We start from the raw sequence: 24,500 nt of genomic DNA on the forward strand, positions 1-24,500 counted from the left end.
GATACAAATCTTTTTTTTTTTTTTTACATTTAACACAGAAAAAAATGTGAATCAAATTACGTCTGCAAAAGGAGGTACCCTGCGCCCACAGTCTGTGAGATGGTCTGACCCCCTATTACTGTATACAGTGACACTGTTTAACCCACCAGTACTGTATATAGTGAGTCAGTGACACAGTCTGTAATCTGCCGGTGAGATGGCTGACTTAACCCTACCCGCCCCAGTATTTTATAAAGTGACTACAGTAGTCTGTGACATGGTCCAGCCCCCCCCCCCGTACTGTATATAGTGGTACTGTATAGACTGACACTGTTTACCCCCCCCATGCTGTAATAACAAGGTCTGTAATTTGCTGGTTCCACAAAAATACTCATACATGCATAAATACACACAGTCACATACATACACACACACATACACACACACACACACACACACACATAAACACCATTGGGTAAAACAAAAACACTAACCCCTGTAGTCAGAGACACTAGTGAAGCATCATGTCACACTCACATGATATCAGTGCAGGCAATGGCAGGTCAACGTTTTTTATTGTTAAAAAAAAATATATATATATTTTTTTTAAGCTGGGACCCCACCTTTGGGGGCCCAGTCGCAATTGTGATCCTCTGCACCCCCTGTAGTTTCGCCCCTGCCTTGCCCTGTCTATAGTCATCCTCATCACGAAGGAACTTCGTTTTTTGATGTCCTTGAGCTCTTGTTGTAACTCTTGTTGCAATCTGTTGCTCCAACTTGGCTAATTCTTCCAGAGGCATTATTCTGGTAAGATCTTCTTTACTTGCTTTAATTTTCTGTTGTGGGACTAAGGCAGCACTCCAGGTTTTCACGTGCACTAAATTGGTTCTACTCCCTGCTGTATCATTTGGAGTATTTACAGCCTTTAAATGTTACCTGGAATCAATCAACTCTGATGATGTGCAGGTGCGCCTGCGTGAAACATGTCAGGTGTTTCAATCTGTGACTTACCCATGATTGTGGTTGAATAAACATTCCATTTGGATTTTACTGCACTTCCTGTTGTCCGATAGCAGTTTCTTTCTTCTTGTTCCTGACCAATATTAAGTGTGTTCATTGTAAAAAAAAAAAGCTGATGCTTTACCTCCAGCTTATTTATGTGACTCATGTTTATCTAAGATAATGCATTTAGACCAACATAATGCTGCTTTTCTGGGGATTTCTGCTCTTTCTATTTGTTTTTCAGGAATGAAACATCTAATAAAATCTGCAATTTATGAAGTGCTGGCTGCTCTTCCCCCTTCAACTAAGCATAAAAGGTCAGGTTAGAATTTACCTTCTAGTTTTTTAGCCTGCTAAGGTAAATTTTTCTAGTTATGAGGCTGCTATGTCCTCAGATTGGGTGGTTGTCTTTGTTGATCAGTATACTTTATACTGAATTCTTTTTATTTGTTTTATATTAAACATGTCTTTCTTACTTACTTTAGAGGTTGCTGTTCCTAAAGTAGATGGGGTTATATCAGTTTAGTGATTAGATATTGTTTTTTTAAACCCTTGGTTAAATCCCTTGGTGTAATTCTGCCCCTGTTGCAGTTTCTGTATTATTCCTTCAACAAGGTTTAAGAATTTGTTTCAGGCTTCTCTCACACAGTCTTGGGAAAATGGGTACATTTTTCTAAATATTATTTTCTCCTTTGGAAGATAGTCCTTTAGATATGAGGTGATAAACCTTCTTTATAATGGCTTATTTGCAAGAATGTTATATTTGCAGTAATATATTTTGCAGATGTGGTTGTTGCTTATGTTTTTGGTTATATAGTCTTTCTCATAACTATCTTTTTTAATATCAGTAAGAAGTTTTAATGTGCAATGCATTACTTTGTGATGTCTTCTTGTCATTATTTGTTTTTGCTAGAGTATGTCTTTAGCTCTCTAGAAAAGCATTATATCTAGAATCTTGTTCTGTTGACATGATTTCTATTTCCAGACTTTATAACTCTAATACCGTTTTATTTCCAGTTTGGTTATCTATTATTTATATGCAGCTAGATTACAAGTTTGTGCGTTCATCTTTTAACGGGAAAGGTGTACCGCAAGCCTTTTAGCCTGTAACGCAACATCAGTAAAAATTACGTTTTTACATGGGACTTCCATAGCGCTGGTATTACGAGTTTTTCTGGGAGGCTAAAAAGCTTGCGTTACACCCTATAACGACAAGATCCGTAACGCCATTTGAGACCAGTAGTTATGAGTTTTACACTACAAAACTGTTACATAAAACTCAGAACTAAAGTGTCACAAAGTACACTAACACCAATAAACTACCTATTAACCCCTAAACCGAGGCCCTCTCGCATCGCAAACACTATATTAAATTTATTAACCACTAATCTGCCACTCCTGACATCGCCGCCACTAATAACGTTTATTAACCCCTATTCTGCCGCTCCCCAACATCGTCGCCACTATAATAAACTTATTAACCCCTAAACCACCACCCTCCTGCATCGCAAACACTATTTAAATATTATTAACCCCTAATCTGCCGTCTGCCCACATCGCCCCCACTATACTAAAGTTATTAAGCCCTACACTGCCGCCACTATAATAAACCTATTAACCCCTAAACCGCAAGCCCCCACAATGAAATATACTAAATTAAACTATTAACCCCTAAACCGATAGCCCCCCACATCGCAATAAACAAATTTAAACTAGTAACCCCTAAACCTAACGCCCCCCTAACTTTATATTAAAATTAAAATTTCCCTATCTTAAATTAAATTAACTTACCTGTCAAATTAAAAAAATTAAGTTTAAACTAACAATTACACTAATATAACTATTAAACTAAAATTAAACTAACTACCAATTAAATTAAACTAAAATAAACATAACAAAAATCCTAACACTACTATAAAAATTACAAACTATCGGCTAGATTCCGAGTTTTTTCGGTAAAGCCGTGCGGTACTAATGAGCCTTTTTTTCCCACCACTCCCTTAAGACAACGCTGGCATTACAGGGTTTTTTAAATGAAGGTTCCTTTAAATGACGTCATCCAAGATGGCGTCCCTTGAATTCTGATTGGCTGATAGGATTCTATCAGCCAATCAGAATTAAGGTAGGAAAAATCCTATTGGCTGATTGGATCAGCCAATCGGATTGAGCTTGCATTCTATTGGCTGTTCCAATCAGCCAATAGAATGCAAGCTCAATCCTATTGGCTGATCCAATCAGCCAATAGGATTTTTCCTACCTTAATTCCGATTGGCTGATAGAATCCTATCAGCCAATCGGAATTCAAGGGACGCCATCTTGGATGACGTCATTTAAAGGAACCTTCATTCTTCGCTTGGACTTCGTTTGAAGAGGATGGGTCCGCGTCGGCTGGATTGAAGATGGACCCGCTCCGGATGGATGAAGATAGAAGATGCCGCTTGGATGAAGACTTCTGCCGCTTGAATGACCTCTTCTGGCCGGATCGGATGAAGACTTCTGCCCCTCTGGAGGTCCACTTGTGCCCGGCTGGGTGAAGACGACTCAAGGTAGGGAGATCTTCAAGGGGGTAGTGTTAGGTTTTTTTAAGGGAGGATTGGGTGGGTTTTAGAGTAGGGTTGGGTGTGTGGGTGGTGGGTTTTAATGTTGGGGGGGTATTGTATTTTTTTTACAGGTGAAAGAGCTGATTACTTTTGGGCAATGCCCCGCAAAAGGCCCTTTTAAGGGCTATTTGTAATTTAGTATAGGGTAGGGAATTTTATTTTTTGGGGGGCTTTTTTATTTTATTAGGGGGATTAGATTAGGTGTAATTTGTTTAAAATTCTTGTAATTCTTTTTTTTTCTGTAATTTAGTGTTTTGGTTTTTTTCGTAATTTAGTTTATTTAATTGTAATTAATTGTAGGTAGTTTAGGTAATTAGTTTAATTATAGTGTAGTGTTAGGTGTAATTGTAACTTAGGTTAGGGTTTATTTTACAGGTACTTTTGTACTTATTTTAACTAGGTAGTTATTAAATAGTTAATAACTATTTAATAACTATTGTACCTAGTTAAAATAAATACAAAGTTGCCTGTAAAATAAATATAAATCCTAAGCTAGCTACAACAACTATTAGTTATATTGTAGCTAGCTTAGGGTTTATTTTATCGGTAAGTATTTAGTTTTAAATAGGATTAATTTATTTAATTGTAGTAATATTATTTAGATTATTTTAAATTATATTTAAGTTAGGGGGGTTAGGGTTAGGTTTAGACTTAGGTTTAGGGGTTAATACCTTTAATATAGAGGCGGCGACGTTGGGGGTGGCAGATTAGGGGTTAATAAATGTAGGTAGGTGTCGGCGATGTTAGGGACGGCAGATTAGGGGTTAATAAAATGTAACTAGTGTTTGCGAGGCGGGAGTGCGGCGGTTTAGGGGTTAATATATTTATTGAAGTGGCGGCGATGTCCGGTCGGCAGATTAGGGGTTAATATATTTATTTAAGTGTTTCCGATGTGGGGGGCTCGGTTTAGGGGTTAATAGGTAGTTTATGGGTGTTAGTGTACTTTTTAGCACTTTAGTTAAGAGTTTTATGTTAAATGCTGTAGAAGTCTTGGCAGGAGAGGGTCTACCGCTCACTTCTTCCAAGACTCGTGATACCAGCGTTAGGCAAATCCCATTAAAAAGATAGGATATGCAATTGACGTAAGGGGATTTGCGGTAGCCTTGAGTCGCGGAAGAAAAGTGAGCGGTACACCTGTACCTGTCAGACTCGTAATACCAGCGGGCGTTAAAAAGCAGCGTTGGGACCTCTCAGCGCTGCTTTTTAAGGCTGACGCAGAACTCGTAATCTAGCCGTGTCTAATTACAAAAAATAAAAAAGACTAAATTACAAAAAATAACAAACACTTAATTACGAAAAATAACAAACGAAATTATCAAAAATAAAAAATAATTACACCTAATCTAATAGCCCTATCAAAACAAAAAGCCCACCCAAAAAAAAATCCTAGCCTACAATAAACTACCAATAGCCCTTAAAAGGGCCTTTTGTAGGGCATTACCCTAAGTTAAACAGCTCCTTTACCTGTAATAAAATACAAAGACCCCCCCAACAGTAAAACCCACCACCCAACCAACCCACCAAAATATAAAACCTAAGCTACCCATTGCCCTGAAGAGGGCATTTGTATTGGCATTGCCCTTAAAAGGGCATTTAGCTCTATTGCCTTGCCCTGAAAAGGACATTTAGCTCTTTTACGAAAGCCCAAACCCTAAACTAAAAAAACCCACCAAAAAAGCCTTAAAAAAAACCCTAACACTAACCCCTGAAGATCCAATTACCGTTTTTGAGGTCCCGCTTGAACAATCCAGGCGGCGAGAAGTCTTCATCCAGACGGCCTCTTCTATCTTCATCCAGGCGGCAAAGTCCTCATCCAGGCGGCAAGAAGTGGGTTTGTGGGGGGGGGGTTTAGGGGGGGTTTATTTTTTTGTAGCAAAAGAGCTGTTAACTTTAGGGCAATGCCCTACAAAAGGCCATTTTAAGGGCCCACAAAAGGCCATTTTTAGGGCCCTTGGTAGTTTATTCTAGATTAGGCTTTTTTATTTTGGGGTGTTTTTTTTTTTAAAGGGTATTAGAATAGGAATAATTTATTAAATTCCGTTTGTTATTTTTTGTAATGGTAGATTTTTTAATTTTTTGTAATTTTAGTGTTTAGTGTAAGGCAGCTTAGGTTTTATTTCACAGGTATTTTAACTTGGTAGTTAGTAAATAGATAATAACTATTTATTAACTAGTCTACCTAGTTAAAATACATACAAATTTACCTGTGAAATAAAAATAAAACCTAAGCTAGCTACAATATAACTATTAGTTATATTGTAGCTAGCTTAGATTTTATTTCACAGGTAAGTATTTCGTTTTAAATAGGAATTGTTTAGTTAGTAATTGTAAGTTTAATTTAGCTCTATTTTAATTATGTTAAAGTTAGGGGGTGTTAGGGTTAGGCTTAGGTATACGTTAGAGTCAGGTTTAGGGGTTAATATAGTTTAATTTAGGTTGTTGCGATTTATGGGTTAATAGATTTATTTAGTGGTAGTGATGTGGGAGGCCAGAGGTTTAGGGGTCAATAACTTAGTTGCGGAGATGTTGGGGAGCGGCGGAATAGAGGTTAATACATTTATTATTTTTTTTATTTATTTTTTTTAAATAATTTTTTATTAACCAACAGTGGGTACAATTATATACATCACAAGACAATGCACCACACAGTGGACAATGTCGTACTGTACAGTAGATAGATAATTATACGGTAAACTATAAAAATAGATTTATTATAGTGTGGGCGATGTTGGGATGCGAGTTAATAGGGGTTAATAACTTAAATATAGTGGCGGCGACATCGGGAGCGGCAGAATAGGGGTTAATAGTTTTATTTCAGTGGCGGCAATATCGGGAGCGGCAGATTAGTTGTTAATAACAATATGTAGGTGTCGGTAATGTCGGGGGCAGCAGATTAGGGGTGTTTAGATGTAGAGTTTAAACTTTACTTTTTTTCCCCATAGACATCAATGGGGCTGCGTTACGGAGCTTTTTTTATTCCGCGATCGCAGAGGTTAGGTTTTTTTTTAGCCCACTCTCCCCATTGATGTCTATGGGGAAAGCATGCACGAGCACATCAAAACAGCACTTGTTTTTGGTGCGGTATGGAGCTCAACACAACCATATCGCCTGCACAAGCCGGGTTTTTCAAAACTTGTAATGGCTGCGCAATAGGGGGTTAAATAACATAACTTTTCTTGCGGTCGTTAAATTCCCTTTAGCGCACAAAACTCGTAATCTAGGTGATGGTGTCTTGGGGTTAAGAAGCTTTTTTTCTCAGGACTAGAAGAGTCCAAGAGTATTTTTAGAGTTTAGATCTCTTTTTCGCCAAAATAGGGGGTCAGAAATCTTTTTCCTCTGGTTTCGTCTGGATATAATAGTATAATATATCTGTTCTTTCAGTATCTTTAACTGAATTTCAGCATTAGTCTCTCTCATCGAGATTACGAGTTTTGCGGTAACAGGGGTGTGTTGCTAACGAGCAGTTTTTTCTCACTGCTCACTTAAGACAACGCTGGTATTACACGTTTCTTTCATGTAATTGGCAAGAGTCCGTGAGCTAGTGACGTATGGGATATACAATCCTACCAGGAGGGGCAAAGTTTCCCAAACCTCAAAATGCCTATAAATACACCCCTCACCATACCCACAATTCAGTTTTACAAACTTTGCCTCCTATGGAGGTGGTGAAGTAAGTTTGTGCTAAGATTTCTACGTTGATATGCGCTTCTCAGTATTGTTGAAGCCCGATTCCTCTCAGAGTACAGCGAATGTCAGAGGGACGTGAAGGGAGTATCACTTATTGAATACGATGATTTCCCTACCGGGGGTCCATTTCATAGGTTCTCTGTTGTCGGTCGTAGAGATTCATCTCCTACCTCCCTTTTCAGATGGACGATATAATCTCAATTTACCATTACCTCTACTGATAACTGTTTTAGTACTGGTTTGGCTATCTGCTATATGTGGATGGTTGTCTTTTGGTAAGTATGTTTTTTATTACTTAAGACACCTCAGCTATGGTTTGGCACTTTATGCATTTATATAAAGTTCTAAATATATGTATTGTACTTATATTTGCCATGAGTCAGGTTCATGTATTTCCTTCTGCAGACTGTCAGTTTCATATTTGGGGAATATAAACATTTTTTTAAGAAATTTATTTCTTACCTGGGGTTTAGTCTTTTTTTCAATTGACTACTTCTTGCAAATTGCAGGCAGTATTAGGCCCGCGGGTGCGTCAAATGCAAAACTTTCTTGCATCATTCTTGGCGCGAAAATATTTTTGGCGCGAAAAAATACGTCTATGACGCAACTTCGTCATTTCCGGCGTCATACTTGACGGCGAGACCTTTCACACGGTTGCGTCATTAGTGACGCGAGTGTGTCATTTCCGGTTATTTTTGGCGCCAAAAAGTTTAAGTTACGTAGTGCGTCATACTTGGCGCCAAACATTTTCTTTATTTCAATACCCCATTGATGTTTGCCTCTTGCCTTTGTTTTTTGCTATCAGAGGGCTATGCTATTTGCATTTTTTCCCATTCCTGAAACTGTCATATAAGGAAATAGATAATTTTGCTTTATATGTTGTTTTTTCTTTTACATTTTGCAAGATGTCTCAATCTGATCCTGCCTAAGAAGTTTCTGCTGGAACATTGCTGCCTGACATCGGTTCTACCAAAGCTAAGTGCATTTGTTGTAAAATTGTAGAAATTATTTCGCCGAATGTCATTTGTAATAGTTGTCATGATAAACTTTTACATGCAGATAGTGTATCCATCAGTAATAGTACATTGCCAGTTGCAGTTCCTTCAACTTCTTGTAAATTTTAAAGAATTTGTTTCTGATTCTATCCTGAAGGCTTTGTCTGCATTTCCACCTTCTAATAAACGTAAAAGGTCTTTTAAAACTTCTCATTTAGTTGATGAATTTTCAAATGACCAGCAACATAATAATTTATCCTCTTCTGATGAGGATCTATCTGATACAGAATATCCTTCCTCAGACATTGACACTGACAAATCTACTTATTTATTTAAAATAAGAGTATATGCGTTCTTTATTAAAAGAAGTGTTAATTACTTTGGATATTGAGGTAACCAGTCCTCTTGACGTTCAGTCTAATAAACGTTTAAATGCTGTTTTTTTAACCTTCTGTGGTTTCTCCAGGGTTTTTTCCTATTCCTGAGGCTATTTCTGATATGATTTCTAAGGAATGGAATAATCCAGGTACTTCTTTTATTCCTTCTTCAAGGTTTAAAAAATTATATCCTTTACCAGCAAAATCTATAGAGTTTTGGGAAAAAATCCCCAAAGTTGATGGAGCTATTTCTACTCTTGCTAAACGTACCACTATTCCTATGGAAGATAGTACTTCCTTTAAGGATCCTTTAGATAGGAAGCTTGAATCTTATCTAAGGAAGGCCTATTTATATTCAGGTCATCTTCTCAGACCTGCAATTTCTTTGGCTGATGTTGCGGCTGCATCAACTTTCTGGATGGAGAATTTAGTGAAACAGGAATTGGATTCTGACTTATCTAGCATTATTCGCTTACTGCAATATGCTAATCATTTTATTTGTGATGCCATTTTTGATATTATCAAAATTGATGTTAGATCTATGTCTTTAGCTATATTAGCTAGAAGAGCTTTGTGGCTTTAATCTTGGAATGCTGATATGACATCTAAATCTAGATTATTATCTCTTTCTTTCCAAGGTAATAATTTATTTGGTTCTCAGTTGGATTCTATTATTTCAACTGTCACTGGGGGAAAGGGAGTTTTTGTGCCTCAGGATAAAAAAACCTAAGGGTAAATCTAAGGCTTCTAACCGTTTTTGTTCCTTTCATCAGAATAAGGAACAAAAACTCAATCCTCCCCCCCAAGGAATCTGCTTCCAATTGGAAGCCTTCCTCAAATTGGAATAAATCCAAGCCATTTAGGAAACCAAAGTCAGCCCCTAAGTCCACATGAAGGTGCGGCCCTCATTCCAGCTCAGCTGGTAGGGGGCAAATTAAGGTTTTTCAAGGATATTTGGATAAAATCTGTCCAAAATCAATGGATTCAGAGCATTGTCTCTCAATGGTATCGAATAGGATTCAGAGTAAGACCTCCTGTGAGAAGATTTTTTCTCTCACGTATGCCAGCAAATCCATTATAAGCTCAGGCTTTCCTGAAGTGTGTTTCAGACCTGGAGTCTTCAGGGGTAATCATGCCAGTTCCTTTTCAGGAACAAGGTTTGGGGTTTTATTCAAATCTACTCATTGTCCCAAAAAAGGAAAATTTATTCAGACCAGTTCTGGATCTGAAAATTTTGAATCGTTATGTAAGAGTACCAACTTTCAAGATGGTGACTATAAGGACTATTCTGCCTTTTGTTCAGCGAGGACATTATATGTCCACAATAGACTTGCAGGATGCATACCTTCATATTCTGATTCATCCAGAACATTATCAGTTTCTGAGATTCTCTTTTCTAAACAAGCATTACCAATTTGTTGCTCTTCCATTTGGCCTAGCAAGAGCTCCAAGAATCTTTTCAAAGGTTCTGGGTGCCCTACTCTCTGTAATCAGAGAACAGGGTATTGCGGTGTTTCCTTATTTGGACGATATCTTGGTACTAGCTCAGTCTTTACGTACTGCAGAATCTCACACGAATCAACTAGTGTTGTTTCTTCGGAAACATGGTTGGAGGATCAATTTACCAAAAAGTTTCTTGATTCCTCAGACAAGGGTCACCTTTTTAGGTTTCCAGATAGATTCAGTGTCCATGACTCTGTCTCTAACAGACAAGAGACGTTTAAAATTGGTTGCAGCCTGCCGGCACCTTCAGTCTCAGTCATTCCCTTCAGTGGCTATGTGCATGGAAGTTTTAGGTCTCATGACTGCAGCATCGGACGCGATCCCCTTTGCTTGTTTTCACATGAGACCTCTACAGCTTTGTATGCTGAACCAATGGTGCAGGGATTATACAAATATATCACAATTAATATCCTTAAATCCCAATGTACGACACTCTGACGTGGTGGATAGATCACCATCGTTTAGTTCAAGCGGCTTCTTTTTTTCGGCCAACCTGGACTGTGATCACAACAGATGCGAGTCTTTCAGGTTGGGGAGCTGTTTGGGGATCTCTGACAGCACAAGGGGTTTGGAAATCTCAAGAGGCGAGATTACCAATAAATATTTTAGAATGTGCAATTTTCAGAGCTCTTCAGTTTTGGCCTCTGTTAAAGAGAGAACTGTTTATTTGTTTTCAGACAGACAATATCACAACAGTGGCATATGTCAATCATAAGGGTGGGACTCACAGTCCCCAAGCTATGAAAGAAGTATCTCGGATACTTGCTTGGGCAGAATCCAGTTCCTGTCTAATCTCTGCGGTGCATATCCCAGGTGTAGACAATTGGGAGGCGGATTATCTAAGCTGCCAGACTTTACATCCAGGGGAGTGGTCTCTCCATCCAGATGTGTTTTCTCAGATTGTTCAGATGTGGGGTCTTCCAGAGATAGATCTCATGGCCTCTCATCTAAACAAGAAACTTCCCAGATACCTGTCCAGGTCCAGGGATGTTCAGGCGGAAGCAGTGGATGTGCTGACACTTCCTTGGTGTTATCATCCTGCTTACATTTTACCGCCTCTAGTTCTCCTTCCAAGAGTGATCTTCAAAATCATCATGGAACAATCATTTGTGTTGCTGGTGGCTCCAGCATGGCCACACAGGTTTTGGTATGCGGATCTGGTTCGGATGTCCAGTTGCCCGCCTTGGCCTCTTCTGTTACGGCCAGACCTACTATCTCAAGGTCCGTTTTTCCATCAGGATCTCAAATCATTAAATTTGAAGGTATGGAAATTGAACGCTTAGTACTAAGTCAAAGAGGTTTCTCTGACTCAGTGATTAATACTATGTTACAAGCTAGTAAATCTGTCTCTAGAAAGATTTATTATAGAGTTTGGAAGACTTACATTTCATGGTGTTCTTCTCATAAATTCTCCTGGCATTCTTTTAGAATTCCTAGAATTTTACAGTTTCTTCAGGATGGTTTGGATAAGGGTTTGTCTGCAAGTTCCTTGAAAGGACAAATCTCTGCTCTTTCTGTTTTATTTCACAAAAAGATTGATATACTTCCTCATATACACTGTTTTGTACAGGCTTTAGTTCGTATTAAGCCTGTCATTAAATCAATTTCTCCTCCTTGGAGTATTAATTTGGTTCTGAAGGCTTTACAGGCTTCTCCATTTGAACCTATGCGTTCTTTGGACATTAAACTACTTTCTTGGAAAGTGTTGTTCCTTTTGGCCATCTCTTCTGCTAGAAGAGTTTCTGAACTATCTGCTCTTTCTTGTGAGTCTCCTTTTCTGATTTTCCATCAGGATAAGGCAGTTTTGCAGACTTCTTTTAAATTTTTACCTAAGGTTGTGAATTCTAACAACATTAATAGAGAAATTGTTGTCCCTTCCTTATGTCCTAATCCTAAGAATTCTTTGGAAAGATCCTTACATTCTTTGGATGCGGTAAGAGCTTTGAATTATTATGTGGAAGCTACTAAAGATTTCAGGAAGTCTTCCAGTCTATTTGTTTTATTTTCTGGTCCTAGGAAAGGTCAGAAGGCTTCTGCTATTTCCTTGGCTTCTTGGTTGAAAATTTTGATTCATCAAGCTTATTTGGAGTCGGGTCAGGCCCCGCCTCAGAGAATTACAGCTCATTCTACTAGATCAGTCTCCACTTCGTGGGCTTTTAAGAATGAAGCTTCAGTTGATCAGATTTGCAAAGCGGCAACTTGGTCCTCTTTGCATACATTTACTAAATTCTACCGTTTTGATGTATTTGCTTCTTCGGAAGCAGTTTTTGGTAGAAAAGTTCTTCAGGCAGCTGTTTCAGTTTGATTCTTCTGCTTTTGATTTAAGTTTTTTCTTTCAATTATGAAAATAAACTTATTTTTTTGGGTTGTGGATTAATTTTTTCAGCGGAAAATGGCTGTTTTTATTTTATTCCCTTCCTCTCTAGTGACTCTTGAGTGGAGATCCACATCTTGGGTATTGCTATCCCATACGTCACAAGCTCATGGACTCTTGCCAATTACATGAAAGAAAACATAATTTATGTAAGAACTTACCTGATAAATTAATTTCTTTCATATTGGCAAGAGTCCATGAGGCCCACCCTTTTTTATGGTGGTTATGATTTTTTGTATAAAGCATAATTATTTCCAAATTTCTTTTGTTGATGCTTTCTACTCCTTTCTTTATCACCCCACTGCTTGGCTATTCGTTAAACTGAATTGTGGGTGTGGTGAGGGGTGTATTTATAGGCATTTTGAGGTTTGGGAAACTTTTCCCCTCCTGGTAGGATTGTATATCCCATACGTCACTAGCTCATGGACTCTTGCCAATATGAAAGAAATTAATTTATCAGGTAAGTTCTTACATAAATTATGTTGTTTTTTAAACCCGGCGTTAGCCTCAAAAAAGTGAGCGTAGAGCAAAATTTAGCTCCACATCTCACCTCAATTCCAGCGTTGCTTACAGTAGCGGTGAGCTGGATTTCCCCATAGGAATCAATGGGGCAGAATCGGCTGAAAAAAAACCTAACACCTGCAAAAAAGCAGCATTCAGCTTCTAACGCAGCCCCATTGATTCCTATGGGGAAACAAAAGTTATGTTTACACCTAACACCCTAACATGAACCCTGAGTCTAAACACCCCTAATCTTACACTTATTAACCCCTAATCTGCCGCCCCCGACATCGCTGACACCTACATTACAGTTATTAACCCCTAATCTGCCGCCGCCAACGTCGCAGCCACTATAATAAAGTTATTAACCCCTAAATCTAAGTCTAACCCTAACACTAACCCCACCTAACTTAAATATAATTTAAATACTTCTAAATAAAATTACTACAATTAAATAATTCCTATTTAAAACTAAATACTTACCGATAAAATAAACCATAAGCTAGCTACAATATAACTAATAGTTACATTGTAGCTAGCTTAGGGTTTATTTTTATTTTACAGGCAACTTTGTATTTATTTTAACTAGGTACAATAGTTATTAAATAGTTATTAGCTATTTAATAACTTCCGAGTTAAAATAAGTACAAATTTACCTGTAAAATAAACCCTAACCTAAGTTACAATTACACCTAACACTACACTAATTAAATAAATTAACTAAATTAACTACCATTAATTCCAATTAAATTAAATAAAGTATGAAAAAAACACTAAATTACAGAAAAAAATAAAATAATTACAAGAATTTCAAACTAATTACACCTACTCTAATCCCCCTAATAAAATAAAAAAGCCCCCCAAAATAAAAAAAAAATCCCTACCCTATACTAAATTTCAAATAGCCCTTAAAAGGGCTTTTTGCGAGACATTGCCCCAAAGTAATCAGCTCTTTTACCTGTAAAAAAAATACAATACCCCCCAACATTAAAACCCACCACCCACACACCCAACCCCCTTAATTGACGATCACCTTACCGGGAGACGTCTTCACCCAACTGGGCAGAAGTTGTCCTCCAGAGGGGCAGAAGTCTTCATCCGATCCGGGCAGAAGAGGACCTCCAGACGGGCAGAAGTCTTCATCCAGGCGGCATCTTCTATCTTCATCCATCTGGAGCGGAGCGGGTCCATCTTGAAGCCAGCCGACGCAGAGCATCCATCAAGACCGACGACTACATGACGAATGACGGTTCCTTTAAATTACGTCATCCAAGATGGTGTCCCTTGAATTCAGATTGGCTGATAGAATTCTATCAGCCAATCGGAATTAAGGTAGGAAAAATCCTATTGGCTGATCCAATCAGCCAATAGGATTGAAGTTCAATCCTATTGGCTGATCCAATCAGCCAATAGAATGCGAGCTCAATCCTATTGACTGATTGGATTTTTCCTACCTTAATTCCGATTGGCTGAATCCTATCAGCCAATCGGAATTCAAGGGACGCCATCTTGGATGACGTCATTTAAAGGAACCGTCATTCGTTGTGTAGTCGTCAGTCTGGATGGATGCTCTGCGTCGGCTGGCTTCAAGATGGACCCGATCGACTCCGGATGGATGAAGATAGAAGATGCCGTCTGGATGAAGAATTCTGCACGTCTGGAGGTCCTCTTCTGCCCGGATTGGATGAAGACTTCTGCCCCTCTGGAGGACCACTTCTGCCCGGTTGGGTGAAGACGTCTCCCGGTAAGGTGATCTTCAAGGGGTTAGTATTAGGTTTTATTAAGGGGAGGGATTGGGTGGGTTCTAGAGTAGGGTTGGGTGTGTGGGTGGTGGGTTTTAATTTTGGGGGGTATTGTATTTTTTTTTTTACAGGTAAAAGAGCTGATTACTTTGGGGCAATGTCTCGCAAAAAGCCCTTTTAAGGGCTATTTGTAATTTAGTATATGGTAGGGATTTTTATTATTTTGGGGGGAGTTTTAATTTTCTTAGGGGGATTAGATTAGGTGTAATTAGTTTAAAATTCTTGTAATTATTTAATTTTTTTCTGTAATTTAGTGGGGGGGGGGGGGGGTTCCGTACTTTATTTTATTTAATTGTAGGTAATTTAGTAAATTAATTTAATTATAGTGTAGTGTTAGGTGTAATTGTAACTTAGGTTAGGTTTTATTTTACAGGTACTTTTGTATTTATTTTAGCTAGGTAGTTATTAAATAGTTAATAACTATTTAATAACTATTGTACCTAGTTAAAATAAATACAAAGTTGCCTGTAAAATAAAAATAAATCCTAAGATAGCTACAATGTAACTATTAGTTATATTGTAGCTAGCGTAGGGTTTATTTTATAGGTAAGTATTTAGTTTTAAATAGGAATAATTGATTTAATTGTAGTGATTTTATTTCATTTTATTTAAATTATATTTAAGTTAGGGGGGTTAGACTTAGGTTTAGGGGTTAATAAATTTAATATAGTAGCAGCGACGTTGGAAGCGGCAGATTAGGGGTTAATAAATGTAGGTAGGTGTCGGCGATGTTTGCGAGGCGGGAGTGCGGCGGTTTAGGGGTTAATATATTTATTAAAGTGGCGGTGATGTCCGGTCGGCAAAGCCATTTATCAGACCTATTTGTAGGCTCTGGAGAATGCTGTTGGCGTCTGTTCCCAGTATTTTTTCTGGAACAGGATCAGCAGTTTTAATATCCTCTCACCCTTCCAAGTCTGTCTTGTAGATTCAGTCCTTGATCTAGAGGCTCTGGTAGGGGTAAGTTATTCATTTTTCAGGAAGCTTGGTTTTAATATTTTTAGTTCCTTGGGTTATTATTATAGTCTCAAGGATATTGAATAGGTTTCAGATCAAAGCCTCCCAAAGGAAAGTTTTTTCTGTCCTATAACTGTAAGTCTCAGGTAAATGGGGACTCGAATATATTCTTAGTTCTTAGAAGAAGGGGGAGTTAGCGGTTCTATTCTGATCTAGAAACTTTTTCAGACTATTCTGTTTTTCGTTGCCTGACGTCCTTCTTGCACTTTGACCTCCAGACCGGAACCGGCCCACAGCACGGGAAATCCCGCCAACATTTGCTGCGAATGCGGCTTGGAAATCCAACTCACAGTCATTGGATGTAAGCAAGGAGAACCTGCCTCTTTCCCGCTGTTCGGTTACACCATCAACGCCGAGGGAACTACATAAGTCATACAGACAGTAATATCACAAGCTGTAATATGGAAGGACGGTAACATTGACTCTGTGACATTGTAATATTACATGTTATTGTGCAACATTGTTTCTCTACTTCTTGCATCATTACGATTTGATGTGATATTTTTTACGATTCTTCTTATCCTATTTTAATTGTTCATTTGATTTTTATTGTAAACTTGATGCCGGCATCGTCTATCATATTGTATTTATAAATTTATTTTTATATCTATACACTTGTGTAATCCATATTCTTTATATAGCTATTTTACCTCTCATACGCTGTTTTAACAGCGCGTTCCCATATCCCCTTGTTCTATGTCTATTTTGGTTTGATGTTAGGAGGTGCATTTACCTTTGGGAATAGCATTTGAGTTTTGAGTGTCGTATCTTATACCTACCTTTTTTCCAAAAGAAAAAATGGGTATCATGAAAACTAGGTTTTTGTTTGTTATTGTATTAATTAAGTACAACAGACTCATAACAATTAAATCAATTGAATGGAGGGTTTACAAACTTCACCCTCAGATAAAAAAAATGTCAACCAGTATTATAGATCACTGCTATTTAGTGTTTGGATTGAGCATAGAGAAAGATTCTAGAGCACACCAATAACGTGTTGGTTCCAAGAAGTTTAAAGCATATTTGTTTAGCGTAAGCAGTCTACCACACAATTGAGGTCTGAGAATTTTTAATTAAATTAAAGAAATAAAAAAAAGAGGAATAAAGGATAGAGGTGGAGGGAAAGAAAGAAAGGGAGCTGGTTAGAATATCTAAGTTTAACGGTTTACTTTTGGTTGTGCTTGGTCCAAGGTTCCCATACAAGCCAGTATTTATCAATGTGCCCAATGGCATTATAGTAGCCTTTTTCCATAGTAGCTAAGTAGTCTAATGTCTGTCTAGCTTGTTGAATTGTGGGTACCTCAGGCTTTTTCCAGCACCTCGCTATGCACATTTTAGCTGCAGATAAGGTTTTCCGATTGGACTTTGTTACATTTGTAGCTTATGTCGATGAGGATACTGGGCAGGAATTTATTTCTACTGTTTTTTATTCTAGGACTGAATAACTGGGAATTAGTGTTTTTTGTCTTCAGATTTTCCGCCTGGAAGAGTGGTCTCTTCTTTTGGTTATGTTCTATCAAGCTGTAGTTATTTTTGAGTCACTCAGATATGGTTCTGATAGATTCCTGGTTCAATTTTGTTTTCCCCAGGTACTGAGTAGGTCCAGAGATCTTTGAACTGTGTTTGTGTATGTTCTGGTAGTTCAGTGGTTATATTGGTTAGCCAATATTTTTTTCTACTTTTGTTTTTTTCCCAGGGTAATTGTTAGGATTTTGTAGGAAAAACTTTGGTGTTTTTTGTTTACTTAATCCTGTAGTGTGTGGTTTACAGTTCTGGTCCTCCTGACGTACAGCTTATTTCCTAGGCTGCTTCTTTGCATCCAGACCTTCTATTTAGGTCCCTTTTTTTCTATTAGGATTCTTGTTCTCTCGACTTGATGGCTTGGGGATAAAATTAGTTATACTCTTTAACTTTGAACTGTTTATTCAATATCTGAGTTTCTTTTTCAGGCTTGTTAGTTTGTTATTTATAGGTCTGGAGGGCCTTTATTTCTTGGATAAGACTTTATCCGCCAATTCTTTAAAAGGTCAGTTTTCTTTCCTTTTTTGTTATGTTCCGTAAGAAGATTGATAATCTTTCTGTCATTCTTGGTTTAGTCCTAGCCTGGCCTAGAATTAAGCCTGTTATTTTCCTAAATTTTCCTCCTTGGAATCTTGGTCTTGAGGATTTTGCAGGTTTCTTAATTTGAACCTTTGCTTCAGGTGGATATTCGCTTCTTTCTGGAAGTTTGTTGTTTCATTTAGCTATTTCTTATGATATAATAAATTCTGTTCTTTATTTCTTTTCTCCTTATCTTATTTAGGATAAGGTGATGTCTGACTGTTTTAGTTAGGACGTTGTTATTCCTTCCTTATGTCTTATTTCCATATAATTATTCTGAGTGATCTATTTGTTTTGGTTTCTGGTAGAGCTTTGTAGTCTTATACTTTTAGTTTTTTTGTTCCTTTTGCTGATTCTATGTCATTTATTTTTGTCTGCTGTTTCTTTGGCTTCTTGGTTAAAGCTTTTGATTTATTTAGTTTTCTTGGAGGCAGGTTAGCCTCCACCGAGATGGCTTTCTGTAATTTATGCCTGCCTAATAAATTAATTTCTTTCATGGTAGTGAGAGTCCATGAGACCCCACCCTGTTTTTTTCTCATGTTTTATTTTTGAGCACATCTTTTTTTTCCCCCTGCTTATTTTATGGCACTTATCCCTTTTTTCCTACCTCACTTGTTGGCTGTACGTTAGACTGAGGTGCCTGTGTGGCGGGATGGGTTTTAAAGATTTATTGGGGTTTGGTAAATTTTGCCTTCTCCTGGCGGTAAGGAAGAGTAATTCTTAGGAGTAATGGATCGTGAACTCTCACCTCCATGAAAGAAATTAATTTATCAGGTAAGCATAAATTATGTTTTTTACTCAATGAAGTTACATACTTATTTACATATGTACATTTATATTTTGCAATTTCCAGAGTGTGACTGAACTTTATCAATTCAAATTCAAATACACAAAAGAAGGGCCGAAAATGAATTTCATCAGGTTAAGTACCTATTTTTCTTGTTTATAGAATCTTAAAATATAATTTTACTGTTGAATTTGTTTTTTTAAATATGATTTTTATTGAAATGTTCTAAATAAATACACAAATATTGTACAATGGGGAATTACCACTAGGTTATAACATTTAGGGGGAAACACCTGGGCAGTGGCTATGATCGGTTGTGACATTGAGGTCTAGGAACAATCTGATATGAATCTCTATGAATTGGAATACAATTTAAGCAAAATTTGATTTATCATATTCTGAGGTTTGCTTTGATATGTTTATTTTTAATCCCAGCACCAGTGTTCCAGGACTTTTTTAGAGGCTTAGGAGATTTGAGAAGGTAGCCTCACATAATACCCCCCAGCGATGACACTTAGCGATGCCTCTGCAAAGCAGTGCTATCTTTCTTGTCACTGCACATTGTACTCATAATTGTTTTAGTCGTGGAACACATTTTAAGAACCCTGGAGGAGCTTCTACTTTTATACCAGCAAAGTTATAAGGATGAGCTGCAATGGGCGCTGGTTGCTGGTGTACTGCACCCAAAAGATGCCACAAGGCAGGTGTGAGCAGTGTGGTTCCTGCTTACAAAGTTAAAGGGGATTTACAGCTAGTGTCTCCAGGACTGCAGCAATCGTTTCTCTTTTTTTGGAGACAGGGAATAGCCTAAACGAGCAACCTTTCCTCAGACTTTGCAAGTGCTTTTAGGAGCAAATTATGCAACTATCTATAGGTGAAGATTAAGGTCTACTTGCTATTTACTTTTTATAAAGAGTCTCTTACATTGCCTTATTCTTTTATCAAGTTTGCCAATGTTTTACTTGTCATTTGGCAACACCTTCTGATTAAAGATTTAACCCCCTACGGGAAGGATTATCTAACTGGTATCAGTAACTTCCAGTACACAGGAGTGAGATAGATGGTAAGAATCTTGTGTAACCATTTATAGTTCTACTTTTGTGTACAGCTGAAGTGACACTAACAGCAAGACCTGAAGAAGTATATTAATTATTGTGAAATAATTGCTGTACGCATTTTAAACAAGTTGGTCTCACTGAATTAGCTCTCCAGCTATATGCAGGTGAAGTTTTCTCAAAATTTTCAATATACTTAACCCCTTAAGGACCACAGCACTTTTCCATTTTCTGTCCATTTGGGACCAAGGCTATTTTTACATTTCTGCAGTGTTTGTGTTTAGCTGTAATTTTCCGCTTACTCATTTACTGTACCCACACATATTATATACCGTTTTTCTCGCCATTAAATGGACTTTCTAAAGATACCATTATTTTCATCATATCTTATAATTTACTATAAAAAAAATTATAAAATATGAGGAAAAAATGGAAAAAAACACACTTTTTCTAACTTTGAACCCCAAAATCTGTTACACATTTACAACCACCAAAAAACACCCATGCTAAATAGTTTCTAAATTTTGTCCTGAGTTTAGAAATACCCAATGTTTACATGTTCTTTGCTTTTTTTGCAAGTTATAGGGCCATAAATACAAGTAGCACTTTGCTATTTCCAAACCACTTTTTTTCAAAATTAGCGCTAGTTACATTGGAACACTAATATCTTTCAGGAATCCCTGAATATCCATTGACATGTATATATTTTTTTTTAGAAGACATCCCAAAGTATTGATCTAGGCCCATTTTAGTATATTTCATGCAACCATTTCACTACCAAATGCGATCAAATAAAAAAAATTGTTCACTTTTTCACAAATTGTTTCACAAACTTTAGGTTTCTCACTGAAATTATTTACAAACAACTTGTGCAATTATGGCATAAATGGTTGTAAATGCTTCTCTGGGATCCCCTTTGTTCAGAAATAGCAGACATTTATGGCTTTGGCATTGCTTTTTGGTATTTAGAAGGCCGCTAAATGCCACTGCGCACCACACGTGTATTATGCCCAGCATTGAAGGGGTTAATTAGGGAGCTTGTAGGGAGCTTGTAGGGTTAATTTTAGCTTTAGAATAATGTAGTAGACAACCCAAAGTATTGATCTAGGTCCATTTTGGTATATTTCATGCCACCATTTCACCGCCAAATGCGAACAAATAAAAAAAAGCGTTACATTTTTCACAATTTTAGGTTTCTCACTGAAATTATTTACAAACAGCTTGTGCAATTATGGCATACATTGTTGTAAAAGCTTCTCTGGGATCCCCTTTGTTCAGAAATAGCAGACATATATGGCTTTGGCTTTGCTTTTTGGTAATTAGAAGGCAGCTAAATGCCGTTGCGCACCACACGTGTATAATGCCCAGCATTGAAGGGGTTAATTAGGGAGCTTGTAGGGTTAATTTTAGCTTTAGTGTAGGTATCAACCTCCCACATGACACATCACACCCCCTGATCCCTCCCAAACAGCTTCTTCCCTCCCCCACCCCACAATTGTCCCCGCCATCTTAAGTACTGGCAGTAAGTCTGCCAGTACTAAAATAAGAGTTTTTTGGGGATTTAAAAAAAAAAACCAATAATAATTCTGCTCTGTAGGATCCCCCCTTAGCCCCCAACCTCCCTGATCCCCCCCAAACAGCTCTCTAACCCCCCTCTCTGCCTTATTATGCGCCATATTAGTTTGAAATCAAATGTTTTTTTATCAATTTTTTTTATTTTATTATTTAGCTGCCCCCCCTCAATTATGTAGCTGCCCCCCCTCAACCCCCAACCTCCCACCCTCCCAGATCGTTAAAATGTTTTATGATGCCACCCTCTCTCCCACCAAGTACCCCTGTTGTTCCATAGTGTAGGTTTCCCACCCCCCGCGCGCGCGCACCCGCTCCCGTGCACGCGCGCACACATGCTCACGTGCACGCGCGCGCACCCGCGCACGCGCGCGCACTCGATCCCGCCCCCCTTCCCACCAATGGCCGCCCACCCGCCTCCCTGGATCAGCTCCCACCCACCAACGAACATGGCCATTGATGGCCGATGCAGAGAGGGCCACAGGGTGGCTCTCTCTGCATCGGACGGCTAAAAAATGTTATAGCAGGATGCCTCAATATCGAGGCATCACTGCTATAACATGAAAGCAGTTGGAAGTGATCAGGATCGCTTCCACTGCTTTCAAAGACCAACGACGTACGGGGTACGTCCTTGGTCATTAACTGCATTTTTTTGCAGGACGTACCCCATACGTCGTTGGTCGTTAAGGGGTTAATAAACTGACAGAAAAGTAATATATACTAAACTACTGGCAAAACAAATTAAATTGTAGTTAAAACATTTCAGTTTAATTTGTATTTGCTGCAAATTGAGACGTTGGGCCCAATTTTATAAAGCTCTCTGGGCTGGTGAGATTCTATAGGAATGACCCAGTACTACTATTTCCCTGGTGGAATTATATAAAGCCACTTTTTACCCTGAAAACAAGGTATCTTACTAAGGGGCATATACTGCATTTCTTTCACACGGTGGTGAGAGTCCACGAGACTTAATGTGTAGGATTGAATTCCAGCCACTAAGAGTCAAAGAACCCCAAACAAGCAAAAGCTTTTAAACCCTCTCACTTCCTTTATAGTTCTCTGCTTCTCAGGAGTAGGTGAAGATTTGAGATGCTCCAGATTCCATGTGGAAAGGGGTTCTCAGACCTATGTGAGACCCATTACCCTTCTTCATCAGTGAACCTTGGATAAAGGGGTACAGAAGTACTGGGTAATGGCACAATATTTCCCTATGGACTTTGTTACAAGCCTTTCCACGTGTGTCACAGGGACCTGTAATATCAAATAGAAATTCCTCTGTAACAGCGCTGAGTGTTGGAGTAGCCTATGTGTTGGAAAGGAAAAACAAAAGCCTTCCTTCCAACTCCTAAACAGCATAGGAACTATGATTGTCGATACTTGCCCTTTGTGACCGAGTTTACACGACTTGCCAGACTCACGACAGGATCATTTGGCGTTTTTCCCAAAACACTGCTCCAACCATCGCAATCAGGATTCACTGGCTCTCCCGACTTACCTCCTTTGATGTAACCACCTGCAAACCACTATTCAGGATTCCCAGTACTATAAATCCAGTTCCAATAGCAAAAAAGCGAGGCAGGAGGTCAGAGATGAAACCTAAAACGTAGCTTTTATTATGTACACGTAACAATTGCTTTGCGCAGTAAAGACCCTGGGGCTGTAACGGTCTTACGTGTTTTGGCTCTCTGCCTTACTCATAGACCGTACAGCGCCAGGTCTGGCACCCTTTGTATACACACATGAAGTCATTAATTACATCAACTATTAACCCTTGTATTTCCTTATGGCTACATAAGGGAATACAAGGGTGACTGTAGAAGAACAAACAGGGTAAATCAGATACAGATCATATCCACAAAATAGTTACAAACAGTTCAATTCAATACATCTCAGCAAATTAATATGATGTTGGTAACAAAAGTTACTACTGAAAAAGAGCCTAAATAACTACAATATTTAACTACGAAATATTAATAAAATGACTATATATCTTGATCATAATAAAATAATCCTAAACAAGATGCTAGTGTTTAGTTGGCCTTAATTAATTAACAAAATCTTGAGAACACAAGTTAGAACAAATAATGAATAATTTCTGCATTAGTATTTAAACCATCTGGTACTCTGGTTCTCAGTTTAAAAATCCATAATTCTTCTCGTTTATGTAGTAGGGAGTCTCTATATCCTCCTCTCAATGGTATTTTACAGCTAGATTACAAGTTTTGCAGTATGGCTTCCGTATTACAAGTCGCGGCAGTATAGCTATACTGCAATCGTTTTAGCCTGTAACGCAACGATCCATTCCGCACTCAAAATCACTCCAATCAGCCAATAGGATTTCAGTAGCTCTCATCCTATTGGCTGATTTGAAAATGTCAGCCAATAAGAATGCAAGGTACCCAATTTTTAAACAGTACCTTGCATTCAAGCTTCAGTGTACGGCGGTGATCGTATGAAGAGGATCCTCAACACTGGATGTACGCGCCACCGGCGACGATGCTCTGCGCCTCCACAGCTCCGCACCACCGGGATGAAGCAAGAAGATGCCCCCGCAATGGTTGTAGATGTCGCCGCCTGGATGAAGACTTCTCGCTGCCTGGATGAAGATGGATGTCTGGACTTCAGGAACTGTGAGCAGATTTTCTGGGGTTAATGTTAGTTTTTTTGTTTGGTTGTGTTTTTTATTTTATTTATTATTATTTTTCTTTATTTGTAAAGCGATAACAGATTCCGCAGTGTTTCCCATAGGTACAAGGATAAAAGTACAACAGAGAAACAATACAATAAAAGACAACCTTTTACAAACAAATACAGGGGGAATTGAGGGCCCTATTCCTGTGGGAACTTACAATCTAGATGGGTAGGAGGATGGGAAACAGGAGATGGGGACTGCAAAGGTGAGAATGATATTAGTGAGGAGATAGATGAGGGCAACTGTTAGGTAAGTGAAGTTCATTTGTTAATGAGTCGGGTGATAAGCTTCCCTGAACAAAAAGGTCTTTAGGGAACATTTAAAGGAGGAGAAGTTAGGGGAAAGTCTTACAGCTCGAGGAAGAATGTTCCAGAGGGTTGGTGCCGCACGACAGAAGTCCTGTAGTCTAGCATGAGAGGAGGTGATGGTAGAGGATGCAAGTAGCAGGTCATTGTTGGATCAT

The 24,500-nt window shown here is 38.3% G+C and overlaps 1 protein-coding gene across 1 annotated transcript in view; it reads left to right on the forward strand.

Annotated features, from left to right (window-relative positions):
• The window catches only part of HORMAD2 (HORMA domain containing 2), a 503,384-nt gene that overhangs the window by 341,262 nt on the left and 137,622 nt on the right, over positions 1–24,500 (forward strand). Inside the window, exon 7 of the mRNA XM_053699837.1 lies at positions 18,788–18,855. Within this exon, the coding sequence (XP_053555812.1) occupies positions 18,788–18,855 (68 nt within the window). The remainder of the gene's footprint in view (positions 1–18,787; positions 18,856–24,500) is intronic.

This window comes from Bombina bombina, chromosome 2 (assembly GCF_027579735.1).
Source record: "Bombina bombina isolate aBomBom1 chromosome 2, aBomBom1.pri, whole genome shotgun sequence".
NCBI classification, from domain to species: domain Eukaryota; kingdom Metazoa; phylum Chordata; class Amphibia; order Anura; family Bombinatoridae; genus Bombina; species Bombina bombina.